A 19,869-nucleotide genomic window follows, 5' to 3' on the forward strand; every position below is an offset into this window, starting at 1 on the left:
TGGGAGCGCTTGCATAAACGCGAGAGGACACTGTCAGTCAAAGGAGAGACACTTCGTGTTCTCCAGAACCCTGAGACTCACCCAAACCTTTGGATTCTCCCGTCATCAGCATGAGCAGGATTGTTGGAGTTCTGAGACGTACCTTCGGATACGTGCGCGAGCACGTTGGAACAGACCATTTAGGAAACAAATATTACTTCATCCCAGAGCAGAAGTCCTGGACAGGTAGGTACACATGATCATGGACTTCTTCTATACAGCTACACTATTTTATGTTTATGAACTTCAAACGATGAAGTGAAGGTACATTTTGAGAAACATAGTCTGTCGTGGTTTTTAATTTGTCTTTATGAGTTTTAGGCGTACTGGTAAAAGTGTTATTTATTTGTTTATTTATTATTTTTATTTATTTAATAAACTTTAGGTGTTAAACAAAACGCATCTCTGCCTGTGATTACAGCAGTCTTTGGAATCTTCCTTTACATCGGAGCTTATCCTATGTAATAGAATATTTCCACTAGATGGCGCATCGGTCACAGTAACGTTACATTGATTGTAGATTTAACTTCAGTAATTTTATACATATGATTAGCCATTGTGGGAAATAACCTATGTTTTAGAAAAAAAAGAACAGACCCCCAATTTTGCATAAATATTATTAATTGTCTTTGGTGGGTGTTTTGGAATGGGTTGTCTGGGCAGCACTAATGTATTGCTGTAAGTAATGTTTAACCCTAGCAGACATTAGGCCCTTAATAAAGTTTTCTTTCATATAGGTCCACATTTTAATCATCACTAGCTTCACACAAGTCAGGTATTGAGCTTTTTCTGTTACTTAACATATTTGCTTGTTGGAAACAACTATATTATCACAGTTACTATAATTGATTTAAAAACAGCTCTATTTTCATGATGTTTATAATTTAAAAAAGGAGGTAAACTGTCATTTTTCCTACCTACATGATTTTCTCATGTTCTTTGACTCTTCCAGCTTTTTACTTGGCCATTTTCCTTTTGATTACATTTGACTTTGTGCTTCACCTTTTCTCAGCAGTTTGTGGGAAATCCTGCACCCAACTCATATTTATAATTCATTGTCAGACTGCTTTTCAACCTCTGGCTGACAGATTGTTCAAACCATATACAACACAGGAGCTGATTTTTGTTTGACATTGTTGGCTTAAAAAAATAAATAAAACCTCTGTCGCATTGACTGCCTGTGCACAGAGGCATTTTGGTCCACGAGGAAAGAAAAAAACGTGGGCAGATCCACCGACGACTACTAGAAAAGGCACACACGTAGGATAACGTGCACTTTTAATAAACCTAAAGATGAATATGGTGCAACCCTTTGCAATTTTCCCCCACTCCCCCTGTTTAGCCTTGTGGAAGTAAAACAGATGCATTATTCAGTCCATATGTCTTGCTAAAGCGAGCTCTTTTTGATCTTGAAGTGATAGGCCAAGCGTGGGCTCAGGGCCTTAAGGCATGGACTGCAGGCTTTCCACTGCAGCTCCCATGCTGTGGCTGAAATAGGTGAGGAGCTTTTCTCTGCACATTTGTCCAGATTTGCTGCACAGTCCGTCTCTCTCAACTTACATGCATGCTTTGCTGCCCCTATTTTCTACCTCTCTGAGCCTGTTTACTTTAAAACAAGGGCAGGCTTCACGCTGGAGCAATGATGGCTGCTTAGGCAGAAATGGAACACAGCGAATTAAATTTTTGGGGAGATTTTTGCAGATCTGTCCAATCTGATTTCAATTAGCCTCCCTCACGTTGCCCTCTTTTTTTTTTTTTTTTTTTTTTTTTTTTAATGTTTGCCTTGCCGTTGTCCTTCTTTCCCGTTCCCCTCCCCTGCATCGCTGTCTCTGGATTTTCTTCTTTTGAAGTAACTCCAGTGAAGATTTCTATTCAAAATAGAAGAGGGTTTCAACAGTGTGGAGGGGTAAGGCCCAGCTGAGAGTTGTCTAAACCCTTCTCTTCAGATGTGGCTCCTCATCAAAATGAAAAAGCCTGCCTCTAAAGTAGTTTGCTTGAAAAGAAAGAATCTCTCCCTTTCTGTCTGTCTTTTTTGCAAAGAGAGCCTGCAGCTCCAAAAGCCTGCTGTGTGCCCCCGCCTCAGAGAGGACTAACGCTATAGGCTTGTGGAGGCCCAGTGAGTCCTGTCAGCAGCAGCAGGGCTGCAGCAGCACCACCGGCAATCTGGCCACTTGTTTTAGATGGTCTTTGCCTTGCTGTTGTCCCCACAGAGCTGAGTGGAGAATCTATATTCTCCTCTCTTTCTGTCCCCCAGGCCTCGCACCGCCTTACACTGCACGGGGGCGCCATGTCATGCCGCCCAGATGAAAGCGGAGCATTCTGTTGATGGGCTCGTTCGTCTTGAGCAGCGGGCCCGCAGCTCTGACGCCAAACCATCCCTCCCTTTATTTAGGAAGAGAGGCGAGCTGACATTATCGGCGGCTGCAGGGACATTTGAAAATAATTGCCTGTATGATTGCTATTTTTCTTACCTCTTTGAGGAGGTGTAGCCTTTGTCTTGGAATCAATGGCTGCTCAATACTGGACAGGGGAAAGGCAGTTTCCTTTCATGTCTCAGTGAAAAGGATGTATTTTTAGCACTATTCATTTTAGCGGTGTGTGCCATGCAGTTTTAATCTATTGGCTCTCCGCTGTGTGAAGAATGGAGGAGATTCAGAGGTTCTTCAGAGGCGGGCCACGCCGTTGAAAAGAAAAGACGCATTGACTTGTCGTCCTATCACTATCCCTCTCTCTTTGTCTATAATTTATTTGATTCTCCGACTCTGTTCTATGAAGTGAAAAAACCAAAAAGGCCTCAGTTCTGCTATTTCAGGACGGCCGGCTCTGGGGACTAAAGGATAGGAGGTGTGTGTTGTTGCACTTTTGTGTGATCGTGTGCGTCTTTTCGTGCAGCTTGGCAGCCAACTACACACCCTGTGTTTATGTTTATCTATCTGCTTCATATGAAAAAAAAAAAGGAGAAAAACATCAGTCATTGTGTGCTTTCTCTCCACTTCATGCCCTAGCACACTTAACACAACAACAGATGGCTGTATGTCATCAGAGCGTTGATTCAAGCCTCGTGTTTCGGCGGAAAGATTCACATTGGAAAGCGACGAGGGTCCAAATGGCTGTTTATTTTGCCACAAGTCATCCCCTGGGTGTGATGAAGGAAAGTCTATCCTACAGTAGGACATCCAGCCAGTGTTTTGCAGGCGCGGATATGTCCAGAGCGTCACTAAATCACACTAATTGATTAGAGACTCTGCAATGCGTGAGGTTAATATAAAGGTTGTTTAATCATCGCAGGATTTAGTTGTACGTTTGTGGCCAAACGTGTGGTGGTGTATGCATCTCGCAATGCATCATTGAGGGGTTTAACTGGTTCATTAAAAAGACATTTGGAGAAATAGCTGCTGAAAATGAGGGATGGGAATATTTATTTTCAGTGGCGAAGCATTCAAGCAGGCTTTGATCCAGTATCAGAGGATCAAGTGTTTTGAAGGTCCATTAAACACTGTTTTCCAGCAGTGAAATGCACCGACTCTACCTTTCTCCACACTTATTTGAGGCCTAATGGCTGAATTGCGTCACCCATCACTTCCTATACCTGCTTTTTTTTTAAATCTTATTCAAGCTGAAATGACCTTAATTATTCGAATTGCCCTTTTGTGTGGTTTTACTCCATGTTTCTGCCCCCTCTTTGTAAATGAGAAAATTCAGCTGCGAGGACTGACAGACAAGCAGACACGCTAAGAGGAACCTCCCGCTGCTGCTCATTCGCTGCAGAATATTTTAGGTAAGCAGACAGGCACGAAGGAAACAAAACAAAAAAGAAAACCACACACACAGGGGTAGAGAGAAACAAGGAGGCCGGAGGAGTCTGCCGAAAGGTGGAGATGCAGAGAGTGACAAAGAACAAAAAAAATGCTGACATATTGTGAAATTATAGGGAAGAATGGAGTGAAAGGATGTTATCTGGCAGATGGAAAGTGAAAAAAGTGGGTGGAACAGCCAGGCAGACAGGAGAAAAGATGGGGAGAGGTTAATATCGAAAGCGGCGCTGGGAGGGGAGGAGGGGTGGCGGCGAAGATGCAAAGGCCGGAAAAAGAAAAAGAGGGTTGACGTACGGAGGTGAAGTGAAAGGGGTGGACAGCTTGGAGTTTGGATATCATGCATGTGGGATTTTGAGACTGAGGCTGGAAGGAGCGCTACACGTCATGTTCACCACAGAGGGGAGCAGCTAATGAGGAGAGGGGTCTGAGATCCTCAACCGTGCCTGCATTTAGTTAAAAGTAACTCTCGGGGAGACGGAGACGGTTCCTTTCAGCATATTTTTAACCCCTTGACACCTGAATTTATTTCCAGCTATGAAAAAAAAACCACAATGCACTTGTTTTTGCTTTCATGTAGATGCTAAATTAAAATAATTTTCAAGATTAACTGGCTTTATGCATATTTGCAACAATAGGCGTCAAGACGTTAAAAGCATTGGTCTCCCGCACTGACAAGAAGCCAAAGCGGCATCAGCTGGGGGAAACCAAGTGAGGTCCAGATGAAACAGAACCGCAGGTTTGCTCTGAAGCTCCTCCTCCTGCCAGAACGGATGCAAAACAACGGCTGGCCTTTTCAATCTACATCCGACCCGGCATCCCTCCATGTTGGGCAAATGGGTAACCATGGCTACAGGCCTCAAACATATCTTCCATAAGGAGCAGGAGGGAGAGGGTCTCTGTACCTGGTTGCCCTCGCATCACCGATGCTTTTCGGATCACTTTATCTTTGTAAAGCTGTCTATTACAATGCAGACACCCCCCCCCCCCCCCTTTTTCCCTCTGCTGCACACAACTTAGCTGGAAGGAAATAAACTTGGCTGAATCCGTGTTGATGGACTCGCCATCCCAGGATGGCTCTTTGTTCCAGCACTGTGTGAGACCTAAAATTCCCCTTCCCACCGACTGAGAGAGATGCTCTCCATTGAGAGGGAGTGCCGAGTGCCGTGCTGTTGCAATGGGAAGTCTTTGTCTGAATCTGAGCAAAGGCAAGGAAGCATCCGATTTCTTGGGCTGTAGCTGCGTCAGGTGCCTGGAGCTGGTGAGGTGTTCTGCGAGAGTTTTTCAGGGCTGTCCAGAGTGCATCATGAGCACAGCACACAGAGAAAGAGACAGCCCAGCATGCTTGCAATGACATTGCGGAGGTGAAAAACCCATCAGGTCGCCTCCAGCTGTACTCACCTGGGAACGGATGTGCAGTGTTGGGGGGTTTGGAGTATGTGTGTGTGTGTGTGTGTGTGGGTGCGTGTGTGTGTGTTGAAGCAGGTGATGGAGTGTGTTCAGGGTTCAAAGAGCAGCCCTCAGAGCGCATCCTGTCTCATTGCAACGAATGGGAAGGATTGAAGTGCAGCTGCCACGGCAACCCCTCACCCATCCTGCTTCTCAGTCTCCTCCCTTCCTTGCTTGTCTCCCCCCCACCCCCAGGTTTCTCTGCTGGGCTCACAGATGAGTTGTGCTCAGACAGGTGAGATGGCTCATGAATATTTATGCTGTGGGATTTCATTCCTCTTGCCGCTGGCCCCTCCCCCCTCTCCAACGCAATGCTGCGTTTTTGTCCTTCACAGTAAAGAGGCAGCGTCCTCGCTCCTGTCCCTCAGGTTAATCTGCCGTCTCTGTAGCCAGTGTGTGTGTTTGTGTGTCTGCATGTAGGTGTGCGTGTGTATTTAACTGGTAAATAGGTTTCCCCCCAGTGAGTGATGAGAAGGCAGACCTGTCACACGAGGAGCGGCTGAGCGCTCGAAGCAGCCTCTATGTCTTTCTTTTCCAAAGTGAAAGGAGATTTTTAAGGATTCAAACAATAAAAAAACTAATTATCTGTAGAAAAAAATTCTTGTAATAATTGTTTCTTAATTTACAGATCTTGTCAGCGCCATTTTTGTCAAGTGTCAAAACTGGCTGAGCAAACTTTGAACATGCATGGATACTATAGGGAGAAAAAAAACAACAATTACTGTAAATCAAAATTGTTAGACGTTGCATGTATAATAAAGTATATTATAATGCAAATAATGTTTAAAAAAAACTTCCACAGAACAAACAAACTGTTCCTGCTCCCTCTCCGATCATCTTTTGATCTATTTTAAAAGCATTAACTATGTTTAAGTCGTTTTTTGCCAAAATCAAAAAACTTGTCGTTTTCTAGGACAATTTCTGCAGAGTGGCAGTAGCTCATCAGAAATTCGACTTCATTTAATTCAATTCAATTTTATTTATATAGCCCAATATTACAACAGTAGTCGTCTCAATTGTCTTCATACTGGTAATTATTTAATAAACATTAAATCATAAGGAACATGAAGTCCTAGAATTCAATAGGTAATGGCTAAACTCAACTAAACAGACTAAACAAAACTGGGCATCCTTGCCCTTAGACCCTCCTTTGCCTCAGAGTTGTATGCATGACAGTTGGTGGATTAGACCCACCCCCACTTCCCTTCACCCATCTGTTTACATGCTCTCCTGCTATCTTACAGCCCTTAACAACCTCAAGCTAACATTAGCAGTGCAACAAAAATGGTGAACAACATTGGAGCTATCCAACCGTACAGTTTTGAGGCAGATTCCAGCTCAGACAAGGAAAACAAAGAAGTACTTGGATCTATTTGTCTGTAAGTGGATGAATCAGATTGGAGCGGAGCAGGGAGCTTATGGCCCCCAAACTGCAATTTATGAGAAACCTAATGGGACAATATATGGACAACCAGGACTTAAGGGTGTTGTTTTGAAACCTTGATGCTTTTTTCTTTAATTCTTTTATATCTGCGTGAATAATTATTATATATTTAATGAGTAAAAATGTATGCATAAAATATAGTGAGATTAGGGGTAGGAATTAAAACGATTTTTCTTTTACCCACTCTTTTTTGAAGCACTTTATCAGTTTCTCTTTATCACATGTATTTTACTATTTTATTGTATTTGAAAGGAAATTTAAATCAAATTAAATCCAAATCTGTAGCTGAAGTGGAAAGTGGTAATTGGGCTGGAAACACTTAGTCATTTTGGTGTAAGAAGGAGAAACCTAACTTAAAAGAGACAGGAAAAATGACGGTTTCTGCATTGCATGCAGGGACTTTTACATTAGAGAAGCACAGCTATATGCTGACAACCATAGTAAATACCTAAATGATCTGCTCCTAATTAGCATACCTGTTAAAATATTTGTTAGTATTGCCAAGAGATCACAGCGTTTTTTTTTCTGCTTGTTTTAGCTTTTGCTGCGCTGGCTCAGGGATTTCTAGTAAACTTGCTCTCAAAGGACCTTCAGACGCGTGCACATTTTGCTCTTTACGAATTGCTGGGTCAGTTTTGCAGGTCTGATGCGTGTTGCATTCCTTTTGTATGCTGGGCTGCTGCAAAGATGGAGCTGCAGACCTGGAGCTCTTGTTTCCCTACAGTGACACTCTAATGGTAACCTGGGTACGACCGAAGCATTTCTAGCCCAAGTAGCCGACCTGATTCCTAAACTGGCTTTAGAACTTATGCAAAAGAGAATTTCTCGTTAAACAGAGGTTTGGAGCAAAGCAAATACATAAACGAAGGCACCGCTTTACCACTCTTTGGGCTGTCATTCATTCACCTTCGTGCCAAATCTATCTGTTCTGGCTGAAGTAAACATTAAGGTCATCAGTCTGCAGGCTGCGTGGAGGTGGTTGCCTCCATTTGTCCATGTCCAGTCAGCTGCAGAGGAGCTGTGATGGAATTCTGACAGATTGTCTGTGTTTTGGAGCGTGTTGTTTTCCTTGCCCATCCATTTCTCTCCTCCTTGCCATGTTTGCCATGCATCATCACTCTTTCCCCTCCTTGCTTCTGCCTCCGTCTTCCCTGCCTCATCATTTCTCACAGGTATGGAGGCAGTGGACAGACGCCCCACTACCTGTGAGGAGAAACTGTGAAAACACAGCTTTTGCTATTAGAGAGCACTGAAAGATGATTTGTATCATCACAGAAGAGTGAATCTTCTTTTTTTTCTTCTTCTTTTCTTCTCTCCTGTAGTCTCTCCGTCGCCTCGCCTCCCACCCGCCCTCCTCCCTGGGTCACTGTGTGACAGCCAAACTTGTCTAATCAGCAGTTTTGACCAAAATAATTGGCAGTGGCCTTGCTGCTAGCGAGCGTTGTGCTGTGTACAGATAGGGAGAAAAGGAGCACTTAATATTCAATGCAGCTCATGCCTCTTCTGTTCTCTGTGATATCTGACCTCTTTTGTCTCCTGCACGGCTTGACGTTGATTTTGGAGGGCATTGTTAGCCGCAGCGCCGCGATTGGAAGAGGTTATAAGTGAGGCGGGGGGGGCCGTGGTTGGTTGGGGTAAAGTAAAGCTGATTTGCATAAAGGCTTAGCCCAGATTTGGAGCCACTCAGCGAGATCTGAGACGAAGGGCCCGAGGGCTGCGAGGTAATCATCCATGGCCTGTCACTGTGCTGTCATCCCTCTGTGTGTCTGTGCATCTGTCTGTATCTGTGCGAGATGGAGAGCTCTGTGTCGGCACTTCTTCGTGTTTGTATTCCTGCGCATGTTGTGTGCATTTGGCGAGCATCTTCAGCTTACACTTACGGTTTTTTCTTTTTTGTTTTCAGGGAAGCATCTCCGTGCCAAACGGATGGTGGAGGCAGCCAATCCTTCAGAGTATGAATACGCAGAGGGCAGCATTCCGATGGAGTGGGATGGTAAGTTTGGACAGCAGCATCCCTGCTACATATTTTAGCTATCACTAACATGGATAAATGACAGAATGCTTGCATCTTTTCGTGCCTTGATTAATTTGCTGCTGTATTTTTTTTTTTTTTTTTTTGTCTTCTGGTTAGAAAAGATTGGGTTTTATCAAGGATCAAATTTGATGTTGTTTGGAACCTGCACCATGAAATGTAGAACTGGATGCAAACCGTCTCCTGTTCTCCGACCGCCTTGATCCACCTTAAAGCCCTCATCCTGCTACGCCCCATCCCTCATGCATTTTCATCAGGATGCAAATAGGAAAGAGATAAAAGAGGCCCAGAATCCCTGCGCGAGCTGGAGTTACAAAATCTTTCAGTGCCTTTCTTCCACGCTTCCTTCAACCTGCTCCGCTGCGCTGCCAGCTCAGCCGAAGTTTCTTAAAGACAAAAAAAAAAAAAAAAAGATGACAGACAGATCCGATTCTACTCGGGAGGAAAATGAGGGACAGAAGTATTGATGGGGAATGACAGAGCACATACTTTCAAACGTGAAGATCAATGAAGATTTTCCCTCCCTCTTCTGAGACACGGTGGTGAGAGACCCTGCTCTGCTCACACCAAAGCAATCTTAATGTTTTGAGTTTACCGCATGTATAGTAGTGTGCGTCTCCTCGTGTGGCACAAAGTGACATGAAACCAAACGCATAAAAAAAAGAAATAATCCCCAAATGCCGTCCCCACTGAGCCATCCTCCTCAGTAGTTTCCTCTGCTGTCCTGATGCACGCCGAAGCTGCCGCCGTAAACATGACTTCAGGAGTTTTGCTGTGTGTAATTGTGTGGGTGTCCTCACTTCCTTTTTTCCTTCTCTTGCAGCTTGGATGCGAGGCAGACGGAAAGATCCCCCCTCTATCCAAGTACGTCCACCACCCCCACCCCACTTCCCTCCCAGCCTCCCCACTGTGCTGATGGCTGGACTCCAGGGGACTAGTTAAGGAAGCAAAGATGCAGAGGAGAATCTTTGATTCGTTTCATCTTAACAGTTTCAACTCCAATCCAAGAATTTAGGGGGACAGGTGTTAAAATAAACAGCAGATGAAGCACGCTGAAGCTGAGATGGAGCAGAAACGCTCACTGACACCATGTCCTAGTTTACTTTCTTTTTTTTCACGCAGAAGCTTGCATCTTTTGGTTTTTGGTGGTTTATTTCTGGCACTCTCCGGGATGGGAGCGATGAAGGAGCGCATTTTTCTCCCCGCCTTCCTCGCTCTGGGTTTGTTGCTCTTTAAGTTTGAGAATGCTAGAAATTTCTTGGCTGGTAAAACGCGGGTCCATAGGAAATCCCTTGGAAGGCCAGTGCCCGGGCTCTCTCTTTCTGTTTCTCTGTCCGCAGTCCCTGCCAGTTGCCAATGCCATCCCCTGTCTCCGCTGCCAGAACATTCTCTTCCAATTTTCTGCCTCACGACTGCCTCGTAGCTGCCTCTGACAGCTGGACAGCGTTGATGTGGCCAAGACTTCACTCCCAGCACATTACCCTACCCCTTGTCACGCTCCCTCTCTTCATGGTCCAAACCAACATAAATTGATTGGATTAAATCCTGTCATTAACAGGCTGGAAAAGCAGCTCAGTATGTTTGTCTCCCTCCCCAAAGCAGGCCTTTTTGGCCACAGCTCTCCCCTCTCTTTTCCCGTCCTTTAATTTTGCCAGGACACAATAGCAGAATGCCCAGTCCTCCCTTCCTCTTTGGCTGGGTGAGCCAACATCACTGGACACTAGCAGCAGCTCAAGAGGGTTGCCTGTCTACCCGTACAGTGAAAAGGTTTAGCTGTTCATCTCTTTTTTTTTTTTTTTTGTAAATCCCCTATCATGCTAACACATTAATCTATTTTATGACATTTTTTCACTCTGCATTTATTAAACCCCTATAATATAGATTAGAAGAACGTGTACTATTTTCCCCATCATGTGTGCCCTACTTCAACAGAAAAAGCATTTTATTATTTCCTACAAAACTCACGAGTGCAAACTTATCTCTCACTGGCTTTGCACCAGCAGGCATTCCAACCAAAAGAAAGAGGAAAATGTCCACTTTTCTGCAAGAGGTTCATGCACTACATGCATCTTTAAATCATGTAGGAACTCCTTCAGATGCAGAATCGACCATGTCCGGAGAAGAGAGGATGGCATAAGATAAAATGTCAAAGGATTTTCATCTGCAACTCATGGTTGTTTTGCAAAACTTTACATTTTTTAATGCAAAAATTAGTCCAGGACTTCAAGCCCCTGAAAAAAACCTGCTTGTTGTACAATTTAAAGTACCACAATGACATTGCCAAGGAGTATTTTCATTATTCTAAAAGATGTGCATTTGGCATATTACCGAAGGAACACCGCATCCACTGGGGAAACACGGAGGCAGCAGCATCATGCTTTAAGGCCAAACGGAAAGGAATAAACACGACAGTAAAGTTCCATCCTTCCTTTAAGGAATGAGGATGAAGAAAAAGTCATTTCAATATAAGTTAACACAAATTGCCAAAGAAGACGGGCCTTTTTAAGAGTCCTACACTTCAAAAGTTAAGTGCTGTGATAGAATTAAAAGGTTGTTAAACAAAGTGTTAGCTTGAGGGTGGAAACACTCAAGCATCTCAATTATTTCAGTTTCAATCTGTTATAACTGACAAGTTGGATGCCAAAGCTGGAAAAGGTTCTGAACTTATTTCATCAAGTTGCATTTTTTCCATTGCCATTTTAGAAAGGGTGTGTACACATGTCTTTTCCTTTGCGGCTATGACATAACCATAAAAAAAGTGAGTGCTTTTGGAACCTAAACGGCTGTACATCAATATGGATATTGACTTTTCCTACCTATCCCATTTTTTAACTGTCATTGATTGTCATAACATATGTTTTGTCATAGTAGCATAGAGAAAGGTGTCCCTGAAGACTAAGAGAAACAATTCAGGTCCCCGTTATTTAAATTTTTACCCATATCTTTTTATTTAAGTGTTTACTCCCCGTAGTTTTGGGGAACTGGGCTATATCACAGACTGTCACCACGTCACATCAAAGTTGTAGCCAATACCGTAAGCTTGCTGACTCATGACATTTATCTGGTACCAGGTCACAAGATCATGTTATTTATACAACTGTCTAGTATTCCCACATGTAGATCAGAATTACTGACAAGCGGATATCATCAGTTACTATACTCAGCTGATGGCTAAGAACTTAAATATCAATTAGGAACTAATAATCTTATTGTTTCTCTGTTTTGTTTTGTTTTTTTACGCAGGAAATTATGATGAATTTATCTGAAAGGGAGCAAATGAAGCTGAAGGCCAAAGAGGTGGAGGAGAAGGACCTGGCTCTGCAAGCTAAAGAGTATGAGGAAGGTCTGGTGGCTCCAGCACAAACTGTGGCAAAAGGGCACGCAGCTGCCGCTAACTTTGGCAAGCAGGAGATCAGCGAGGAGCCAGTCAGCACAGCAAACACATTCCAGCCTGGTTCATGGATGCCCACTTCCAAAAAATAGACTGAGACGTAAAGTGGAACTGCAGCACCCTGAAGATAAATGCATGACTGGAACAACTGTGTTGGAGTAATTAAGAGTTTTTAGTGGATACTTAACTACAGAAAATGTCGTTTAAAATCAGTAATCCTATAAACTTGAAATTTCGAAAGAACTGGTTAAAACGATCTTTATTTTGTCTTCAAGCAGAAAGTATTTATTTTTAATGTTCATCGTATTATAAAGGGTCAGCTGTTTTCTTTGACTCTGTAAAATCCCCAGCTGACTTCTTAGAAGTTCATTTAGTTTCTATTTACAAGGCAGACATATGAGAAGAGGAATTGGATATGACAAATGTTCTTTGTAAAACACAAGGAAAAAGGGGTCTAATATCTCATAATCAAATAAACATCTGACTAAACGCATATGCTAATTTTTATAAAATATGGACAAAAAAGTACATTTCAAAGATGTATATTAAAAGGGTCAATACTTTATTTTTTTAAGTACTTTTCAGATTGTTTAAAACCAAATTCTCCTGCAAAGAAGCTGTTTTGTCATAAAAGTAGAAACTTCAAAAAAGTAACTTTTTTCTTTAGCTAACTCTGTAAATTCAGCAAAAGATTAAGAAAAACTACATTATTTTATTGTTTTTCTTCACATACTGGTAATCTAAAATAAAATCCTCTGTCACCTTTAGATTTGTTTTCCAAACCAATTATGAATGTGCTTTTGTTCCACACAGTTCTTTGTCACATATTTATTATTTTTGAAGAAACTCTCCTGTTTTTTTGCTCCAAGCCACAACTTTATTGTAAATTGTTGAGATGAAATTTGTTTTACATTGCTGTGTAAATAAATCTCTAATTTCATTTAATGGTTGAGGTTATTGTTGGAATATTATTAACAGTTTTAAGAGTAAATTGCACTCAGGATGGACATGTGAGATTATCCCAACGGACTCTTCATAGCACCTACAGACAAAAATATTTCTGTTTATCAGCACCACAAATAATTTATAATTCTTCCGTTGGGACAAACTGTTAAAAGAGCAAAAATTGTTACATAAGTTATTAGAAAAGGTTGTTATTAAGCAGGTCCAGTCCTTTTTAGAACACAGTTTTATTTTTGAGAAGTTTCAGTCAGGTTATAGATCTCGGAACAGTACAGAATCCGCTCTACTAAAGGTCCACGATGACATTGCCGTGTCCGTTGATGCCAAACAGCCTGTTGCTCTGGTGCTGTTGGACTTGACAGCAGCTTTTGACACAGTGGACCATTCAGTCCTGTCTCGATTAGAACATCACGTTGGAATTCATGGCACCACAGTTGACTGGTTTAAGACCTATTTAACGGAGAAGTTTCTCAGTCGGGATTGGTGAGGCCTCCTCATCTGTGGGGTACCACAAGGTTCTGTCCTTGGTCCAGCTCTTTTTTTTTTCTTATATGTGCTGCTTCTTGGTTCTGTCATTGTATGGCATGATGTCTCTTTTCATTGTTACGCTGATGATCTGCAGATTTATCTACCCCTCAGTTTAAGACAAAAAGAGCTCACAGAATATTTTACTGGAGTGCACTGATGATGCAAAGCAGTGGTTGAGCCAGAATTTTCTGTATTTGAACAAGTCAAAAACTGAGAGAATTTTTTTTGGTGACACCTCCACAGCTGACTCTACTGCTGTTACAAATCTGCTGGTTATCTTTGACAGCTTTTTTGAATTTCACAGATTGACAATGTTGTCAAAAGGAGCTTTTATCACTTGCGCCTTTTAGCTAAACCTGAACCTGAGTTGCAGTGATCTAGAAACATCCACACCCTGATCACCTCTCACACAGTTTTTAGTAACTTTGTTCTTCGGTGTCACCCAGCAATCACTGAACCGTCTCCAGTTAGTTCAAAACTCAGCAGCACAACTGTTAACTGGAACATCCAGACGGGCACACGTCATTCCTGTACACAGTTCACTTCACTGGCTCCCATCATTTTAGAATTCAGTTTAAACTTTTACTAAAACTTTCATGGTCTCGTACCAACTTACTTAACTGAGCTTTTAACTGTCTGGAGCCATTCTAGAGTTTTAAGGTCTGCTAATAAATATTTGCTTCATGTGACAAGGTCACGACAGAAACACCAGGGTGACCGCGCTTTTTCCACTGCCAGCCCTCAGTTATGGAGTAACATTCCTGGAGAACTCTGCATATCTCACCTCACAGGCTTTAAATGTCAATTAAAAATATACCTTTTAAGAATGGCTTTTAATGCTCAGTAGTCAGTGGCATTTTATTGTCTTTTAATTTCTTTTATTGCACTCATCTCTCTTTTATGTATTTTATTGCTGACTGCTTTTTGTAATTTTATGCTGTTTATTCATCGTTTAATCCATGTGCTGTTTTTAATTGTCTTAATTTGCCTAATTTGAAACTTTCTTCCTTTTATTGTGAATCACTTTGGTACCCTGAAGGTAATGTAAAGTGCTATATAAATAAAGCATACACTAATTATAGACATAACTTTAAAAAGTGATGTACAGCTGCAGTTCTAAGCCAACTTATTCACCAGTCTAATTCTCAATGCCATGTGCCAAGCAGAACAAAAATAACTAGGGTGGGGACACTACATTGTAAAAGATTTTAAAAAAAGTTTTAGTTAAATAATTTCTTACATTCTTAAAGAAAGTAAAAAAAAAAAAAAATTCAGACAAAGAAGGAATTTCAGGCAGGGCGCAACAATGTTTAAAACATTCAATATGTCTTATTTTTCTACTGTTTCAAAGAGTCTGTTGCTACAAATGTTAATGGAAATGTCCATATATTGAAAAAAGGAATGACTTCATGTTAAATGTAGCTATTTATTAATATATGCATCCACTGCAACAAGTTAGTCTCCGACATCACTTTGAGCAATTTAACCTGGTGACATTTCTTTCTGAACCTTGTCATTTTTATCATATCCACTTGCATTTTAAAAAATGTTGCTCTGTAGAATTTAAAAACAACCCAAATGTGCATCCTTGCAAAGCTGAGTTTTTTGCAACTTTGAAATATTTTTAAAAATGTATTCTATTTGAAAATTAAGTCTGACCCTCTGATTTATCATCTTTTGAATGTTTACAAAATCAGAAGCTCTTACACTTTTTTCTAAAAGCTCACATTTTTATCCATATAAGATTTTATTGACAAAAAGTTAATACTTTGGGATGCTCTCAAGCAAAGTAGCTGAAAAAGAGATCAAAAGACAATTAAACGGTCAAGTCAAATGAATTAAACTGAGGTGTCAACAATGGAATGCAAGGCGTTTTAACAGCTGCACAACTACAGGTGTTGATATAAAAACATCACTTGGCTAACCGCTGAGCTCTTGCTGACCAGAGTCCCAGCAGGACAAGCCTTCCGTAGGCGATGGCATCCCTCTCAGCACTGTCAAAGGCTGTAGGGCCAACACCACGCCTCCTATGTGTAAGGCATAGTAGCCCTGTGTTGACATTACAGCTCGAACAGGGAAGGACACCATGTCATTTGGAAGAAAGAAGGCAGTGGTTTATGATGGTTCCATATTCCTTTTTTGTGCCCTCGTCCTCGTATTGTGACATTCAGTCCTTCTTGGTCCTCTTGGCTCTGGCTATGTTTTCCTGACGCTTCTGCTTTTTCTTCTGCTCTCGATCACGTGCTTCGATCATTTTGGCCAGTTTCCAGGACAGCAATGCGCTGGCGATGAAGAAAGGTGTTAGAGCTAGTATGACAGAGGTGAGGAAACCATAGGGGTCTTTGGCGGCCCATTCCACTATGTACTCTGCCCATGCTCGAACATCAATCATCCTGGTCTGGAGCAAGGAAGGTTAAGCAAACCTGAGGAAAACCAACAAGAAAAGTATTCAACGACAGAGAACAAGTTCATCTTTACATCTTTTATGCCACTTGATGTTTGATTGGGCATTTATGATTGGCTGGAGCTAAGTATTACAACCACAATGCCGAATCGATTGGACTTCAATTCATATATTCGTGATTTGATTTACTTTATGATTTAAAACAGATTACTTAAGTGTTTTTTGTATATATTTCGATTACAAAATAATGTAAGGAAACAAACAGTCTTCATACAGTGATGAAAGTCAGGTAAGGAAAAAATCCCTGAACTTTTCATTGAGCGATATGGCGGGCACAGAGCTAAATTTTGGAAAAATACGTGGTCTTAGATGCATTCTGGTGCATTCTGGCAGCTAGTTATTCACTTCTTTATCAAGAAACTAAGACTAATTGGAGCATCATGATTTGTCATTCAAACCCCTAGTTTGACTCTCCATTAAGGACTTGCTGGTCCTAAAAAAGAATTTGGAAAATTGCTCAAAGTAACACAATCCTACAATCTACGCTTTTCCTTAAAGCTGCAAAACATACAATTGCTAAAATATAGTAACATCACAGCCCCAAATGGCAAAAAGAACACCAGTAACTATGATATTCTATGAAAATACCTCAGTTATTTATACATTATTTCTGCTTTAGAAATGACTGATGTACAACATCCACTTGCACTGTTTTCTCAAACTATAATTACATCAAAATATGGGATCTGCTTTAAACTATAATTCTATAACATAATACATCAATTCTTTAACACCAATACTAAGTAATCTGGGAAATATCAAAACAAACATACAAACTAAGCTAAACATTGTAAACATTATTTTTTAAGGGAGTGCGGGTCCAAACCATCAAATACTTATAATTAATGTCAACTATACTGAACTAAATCATGGTAATTAGGAAATACAAATAAATTAGATAAAGAAATGTATTCAAAATAAAAACTGAAACTCAAAACTAAAATTGAAATTATTTCAAAATGTGGTTTTGAGATTATTTTACACAAAAAAGTATTTGACCTACACTACCTTAAAAATCTTTTTTTTCCAGCCAAGACCACTTCAATTTGTTTTTTATCGTCTTCTCACAACTGAGGTCGTGACCACGCTCAATAATGACGATGCCTGCCATTATTTTAACACAAATTTGATCGCAAACTCTTCAGATGTGTTTGTGAAAGTTTAGCGTGGGTCCGCCAGTTTTGGTCTCTAGGGAAGCAAGTCACGCTGACCACGTGGTGCAGACAGAGCCAATCAGACCCGTCGACGCATCCGAAAGCAATTAAAACGTCCCGTCATTGGTCAATTAGGCCGGGAAGACGAGAGATGGCCACGACCATAGAGGAAGCGATCTGCGGAGAAATATAGAAAATAAAGCTAAAATTAGCTGATTTCAGACCATTTTTTAATCCGGAAAGCGATTTGTCCGTAGAGATCAGGTCTTTATTTCCCGGAAAGTACGTTCGGTTTGCTCAAAAACCCGGATTTCCGGGAATGCCCGGAAGACTTTCATCACTGTCATACAAATAACTAAGTGAAGAAAGGGGAAGTATTTATTATAACAATAAGAAATGATTACAGTACAGACTAACTGGAATGCTGTTTCCAATTTAAAAAAAAGTTCAAATTAACTGACATGAAATAACTGAATCGGTTTCTGTTTGTTTGTTTTAGATAAAGGTTTATTACATTTTTTTTATCCAGTATTTAGAGTGACAGAAGATCACTAAAAGCGTGATTTCAACAGTTTGTCAAAATAAGTATTCAAAGCGGAAAACAACAACAGATGAAACAGTCTAATAAAACATTATTGTTTAAGTGCGTCCAAGGCTGGAATTTGTTACTGGCCGCACATATTTAAAATTAAACTTCAAGTCCCATTAGCTGTTATGTTCTCCACATTTGATCCACCCCCTGGAGGAGCGTGAGCTGCAGAAACTGAGGCACTCAGGAGCCCTTTGATGGTTTAACCGTAACCTGTAACCCTAAACTTAACCCTTTATCTGAGTCTGTGTGGACAAGAAAACAGTTCACCACTGGCCACACATATTTAGAAAATGACGTGCGAATAGACACTTTCTTTATGGCATTTCGTTTCATTTCCTGTGCAAGTTCATTCAACAATCTGAATGTGCTAGCATCAAGTCAGTTCTGAACCAAAGCCAGTGCTGCTTCTGGTGCAATATAGTCTAAATTATATTGTACCGGTAATTCAAAGCATTTATAACGGGCTTATCAAAGTTCTGTTTCATGTGTAATTGTATTAAACAGCAGGATCTGGTACACACATTCATTTTGTCATTTAGCGCATTGTTAAAAAAGTATCGATTTGGGCACAAAAATAAAAGGGCGGAGCTACTCAGCTCAGCACCAATGACCACGCCCATATAGAGGAGCTTTTGTAAATGATGAACATGAAATATGGCTTTTTCAAGACATTTCGGTTGTGGAATTTTGGGTAAAACTTCAAACTTAAATCGTGAACCTTTTTATTTATTGTCATAAGGGACTTCAAAGACTTTTAAATTAAAAAATAATAATGACAATAATGTTATTGTTATAAATAATAATATTACTAATAAAAACAGCAGCATTACATTTTAGAAATGAACACGGAATTCCAGAAACAAAAAACGTTTAACAAAACGGTTTAAAAAGTGAGAAAGAAAATAAGAAAAAACGGTAACGTGAACGCTTTTTAGAACCAAATACTGAATTTGTTAACAGCCTTACACTGACTGTGCTAACGTCCAACACAAGCTAGCATTAGCCCCTAATGTTTTTCTACAATAAAGTCTCCATGCAGATGCAGTTGTGAACTATTTACGTTGATTACAAAAAATGAATGATAAGCAAAATAGTGCAAACGAAGCGACAGCAAAATAAATGTATCTGTGGGGAATGCTCAGTTTAGAGTTTCTTCGATATGGATGAACGACACTTAGCTAACTACTAGCTAGCTAACAATATTAGCGGCCTAACTTCCAAAATCAAAACCATCTACTCCAGGCTAAAACGCGCATTCGCTTTATAGCCGAAAAGATAACGAAGTCTAATAAAGATTGAGGATTTGTTATAAAATGTTTAAAATTACTTGAAAACATAGTAATAAACTCACTAGACTGTATAATTGGTTTTGAGTCCTCGTCAAGCCACAGCAGTCTCGCCGTCTTCCGGGAAGTAAACCCCTCCCCAGCCGAAGATGCACTCAAGGACCCCAAGAAAAATCCGAACACTCGCTACTCTTTTTTACTGTGGACTTTTGTACCTAAATAAATGAAAGTAAACTTGTATTCCGATTTTAAACAACAGCTGTTTCTATTTTTGCAAATAAACATCTATTCTATTGTTTTTCTAAGAACATTTCAACGAAACATTTCAGTTTAGTAATGAAATTGCATATTAATCTATTATTATGAATGCTGCATCTTTTTGTTCCAAGTAATTTTCAAGCAAACAGGAAGTGTGGTCCTTTAACCTGGCGTTCATAAAATTAGGAAACAAAGTCCTATTAGATTCTCTAGAGTTGACCGTTTAATTTTCTACAAGCTGCAGAAATTGTAACACAAATAAACATACAGGCTCAACGGTAAATTCTTAAGCAAAAACTTAAGCCATACTTTTTATTTGTTCATACAATGGCTGTCCTGGAACTGCCATTAATGTATAGAATCGCCTTCTCACAAAATTAATATAAAACATAAAAGCAGCATTTGAGATAGAAAAAAACAAAAGACTCCCCGGGCCCTCTGAGAAAAATGACTAACA

General features: G+C 40.6%; 2 protein-coding genes across 3 annotated transcripts; one reads left to right on the forward strand and one right to left on the reverse strand.

Annotated features, from left to right (window-relative positions):
• The first annotated feature begins 80 nt into the window (after positions 1–80).
• Positions 81–13,107, forward strand: ndufaf2 (NADH:ubiquinone oxidoreductase complex assembly factor 2). Its single transcript, XM_004072230.5, has 4 exons — positions 81–225; positions 8,648–8,737; positions 9,600–9,640; positions 12,020–13,107. The coding sequence occupies exons 1-4, from the start codon at positions 111–113 to the stop codon at positions 12,257–12,259; spliced, it is 486 nt and encodes a 161-aa protein (XP_004072278.1). The 5' UTR covers positions 81–110; the 3' UTR covers positions 12,260–13,107.
• Positions 13,108–15,070: 1,963 nt separating this feature from the next.
• smim15 (small integral membrane protein 15) lies at positions 15,071–19,358 on the reverse strand. Of its 2 annotated transcripts, none has more exons than XM_020705818.2 (2): positions 19,220–19,358; positions 15,071–16,081 (listed from the first exon to the last, which is right to left on the reverse strand). In XM_020705818.2, the coding sequence occupies exon 2, from the start codon at positions 16,048–16,050 to the stop codon at positions 15,826–15,828; it is 225 nt and encodes a 74-aa protein (XP_020561477.1). In that variant the 5' UTR covers positions 16,051–16,081; positions 19,220–19,358; the 3' UTR covers positions 15,071–15,825. The 2 variants fall into 2 exon arrangements, with proteins under 2 accessions (XP_020561477.1, XP_020561478.1); XM_020705819.3 differs by lacking the exon at positions 19,220–19,358 and adding an exon at positions 17,334–17,428.
• Between the last annotated feature and the right edge of the window lie 511 nt (positions 19,359–19,869).

This window comes from Oryzias latipes, chromosome 9 (assembly GCF_053564925.1).
Source record: "Oryzias latipes strain Hd-rR chromosome 9, Olatipes_Hd-rR_3.1".
Taxonomy (NCBI): Eukaryota; Metazoa; Chordata; class Actinopteri; order Beloniformes; family Adrianichthyidae; genus Oryzias; species Oryzias latipes.

What these genes read in the sequence shown, in the direction of transcription:
- ndufaf2 (XM_004072230.5), top strand. Translation starts at nt 111, where the DNA reads ATGAGCAGGATTGTTGGAGTTCTGAGACGTACCTTCGGATACGTGCGC. An exon ending in AGAGCAGAAGTCCTGGACAG is followed by an intron (nt 226 to 8,647) that starts GTAGGTACACAT and finishes TTTTGTTTTCAG; the next exon opens with GGAAGCATCTCCGTGCCAAA. An exon ending in CATTCCGATGGAGTGGGATG is followed by an intron (nt 8,738 to 9,599) that starts GTAAGTTTGGAC and finishes CTTCTCTTGCAG; the next exon opens with CTTGGATGCGAGGCAGACGG.
- smim15 (XM_020705818.2), bottom strand. Translation starts at nt 16,050, where the DNA reads ATGATTGATGTTCGAGCATGGGCAGAGTACATAGTGGAATGGGCCGCC.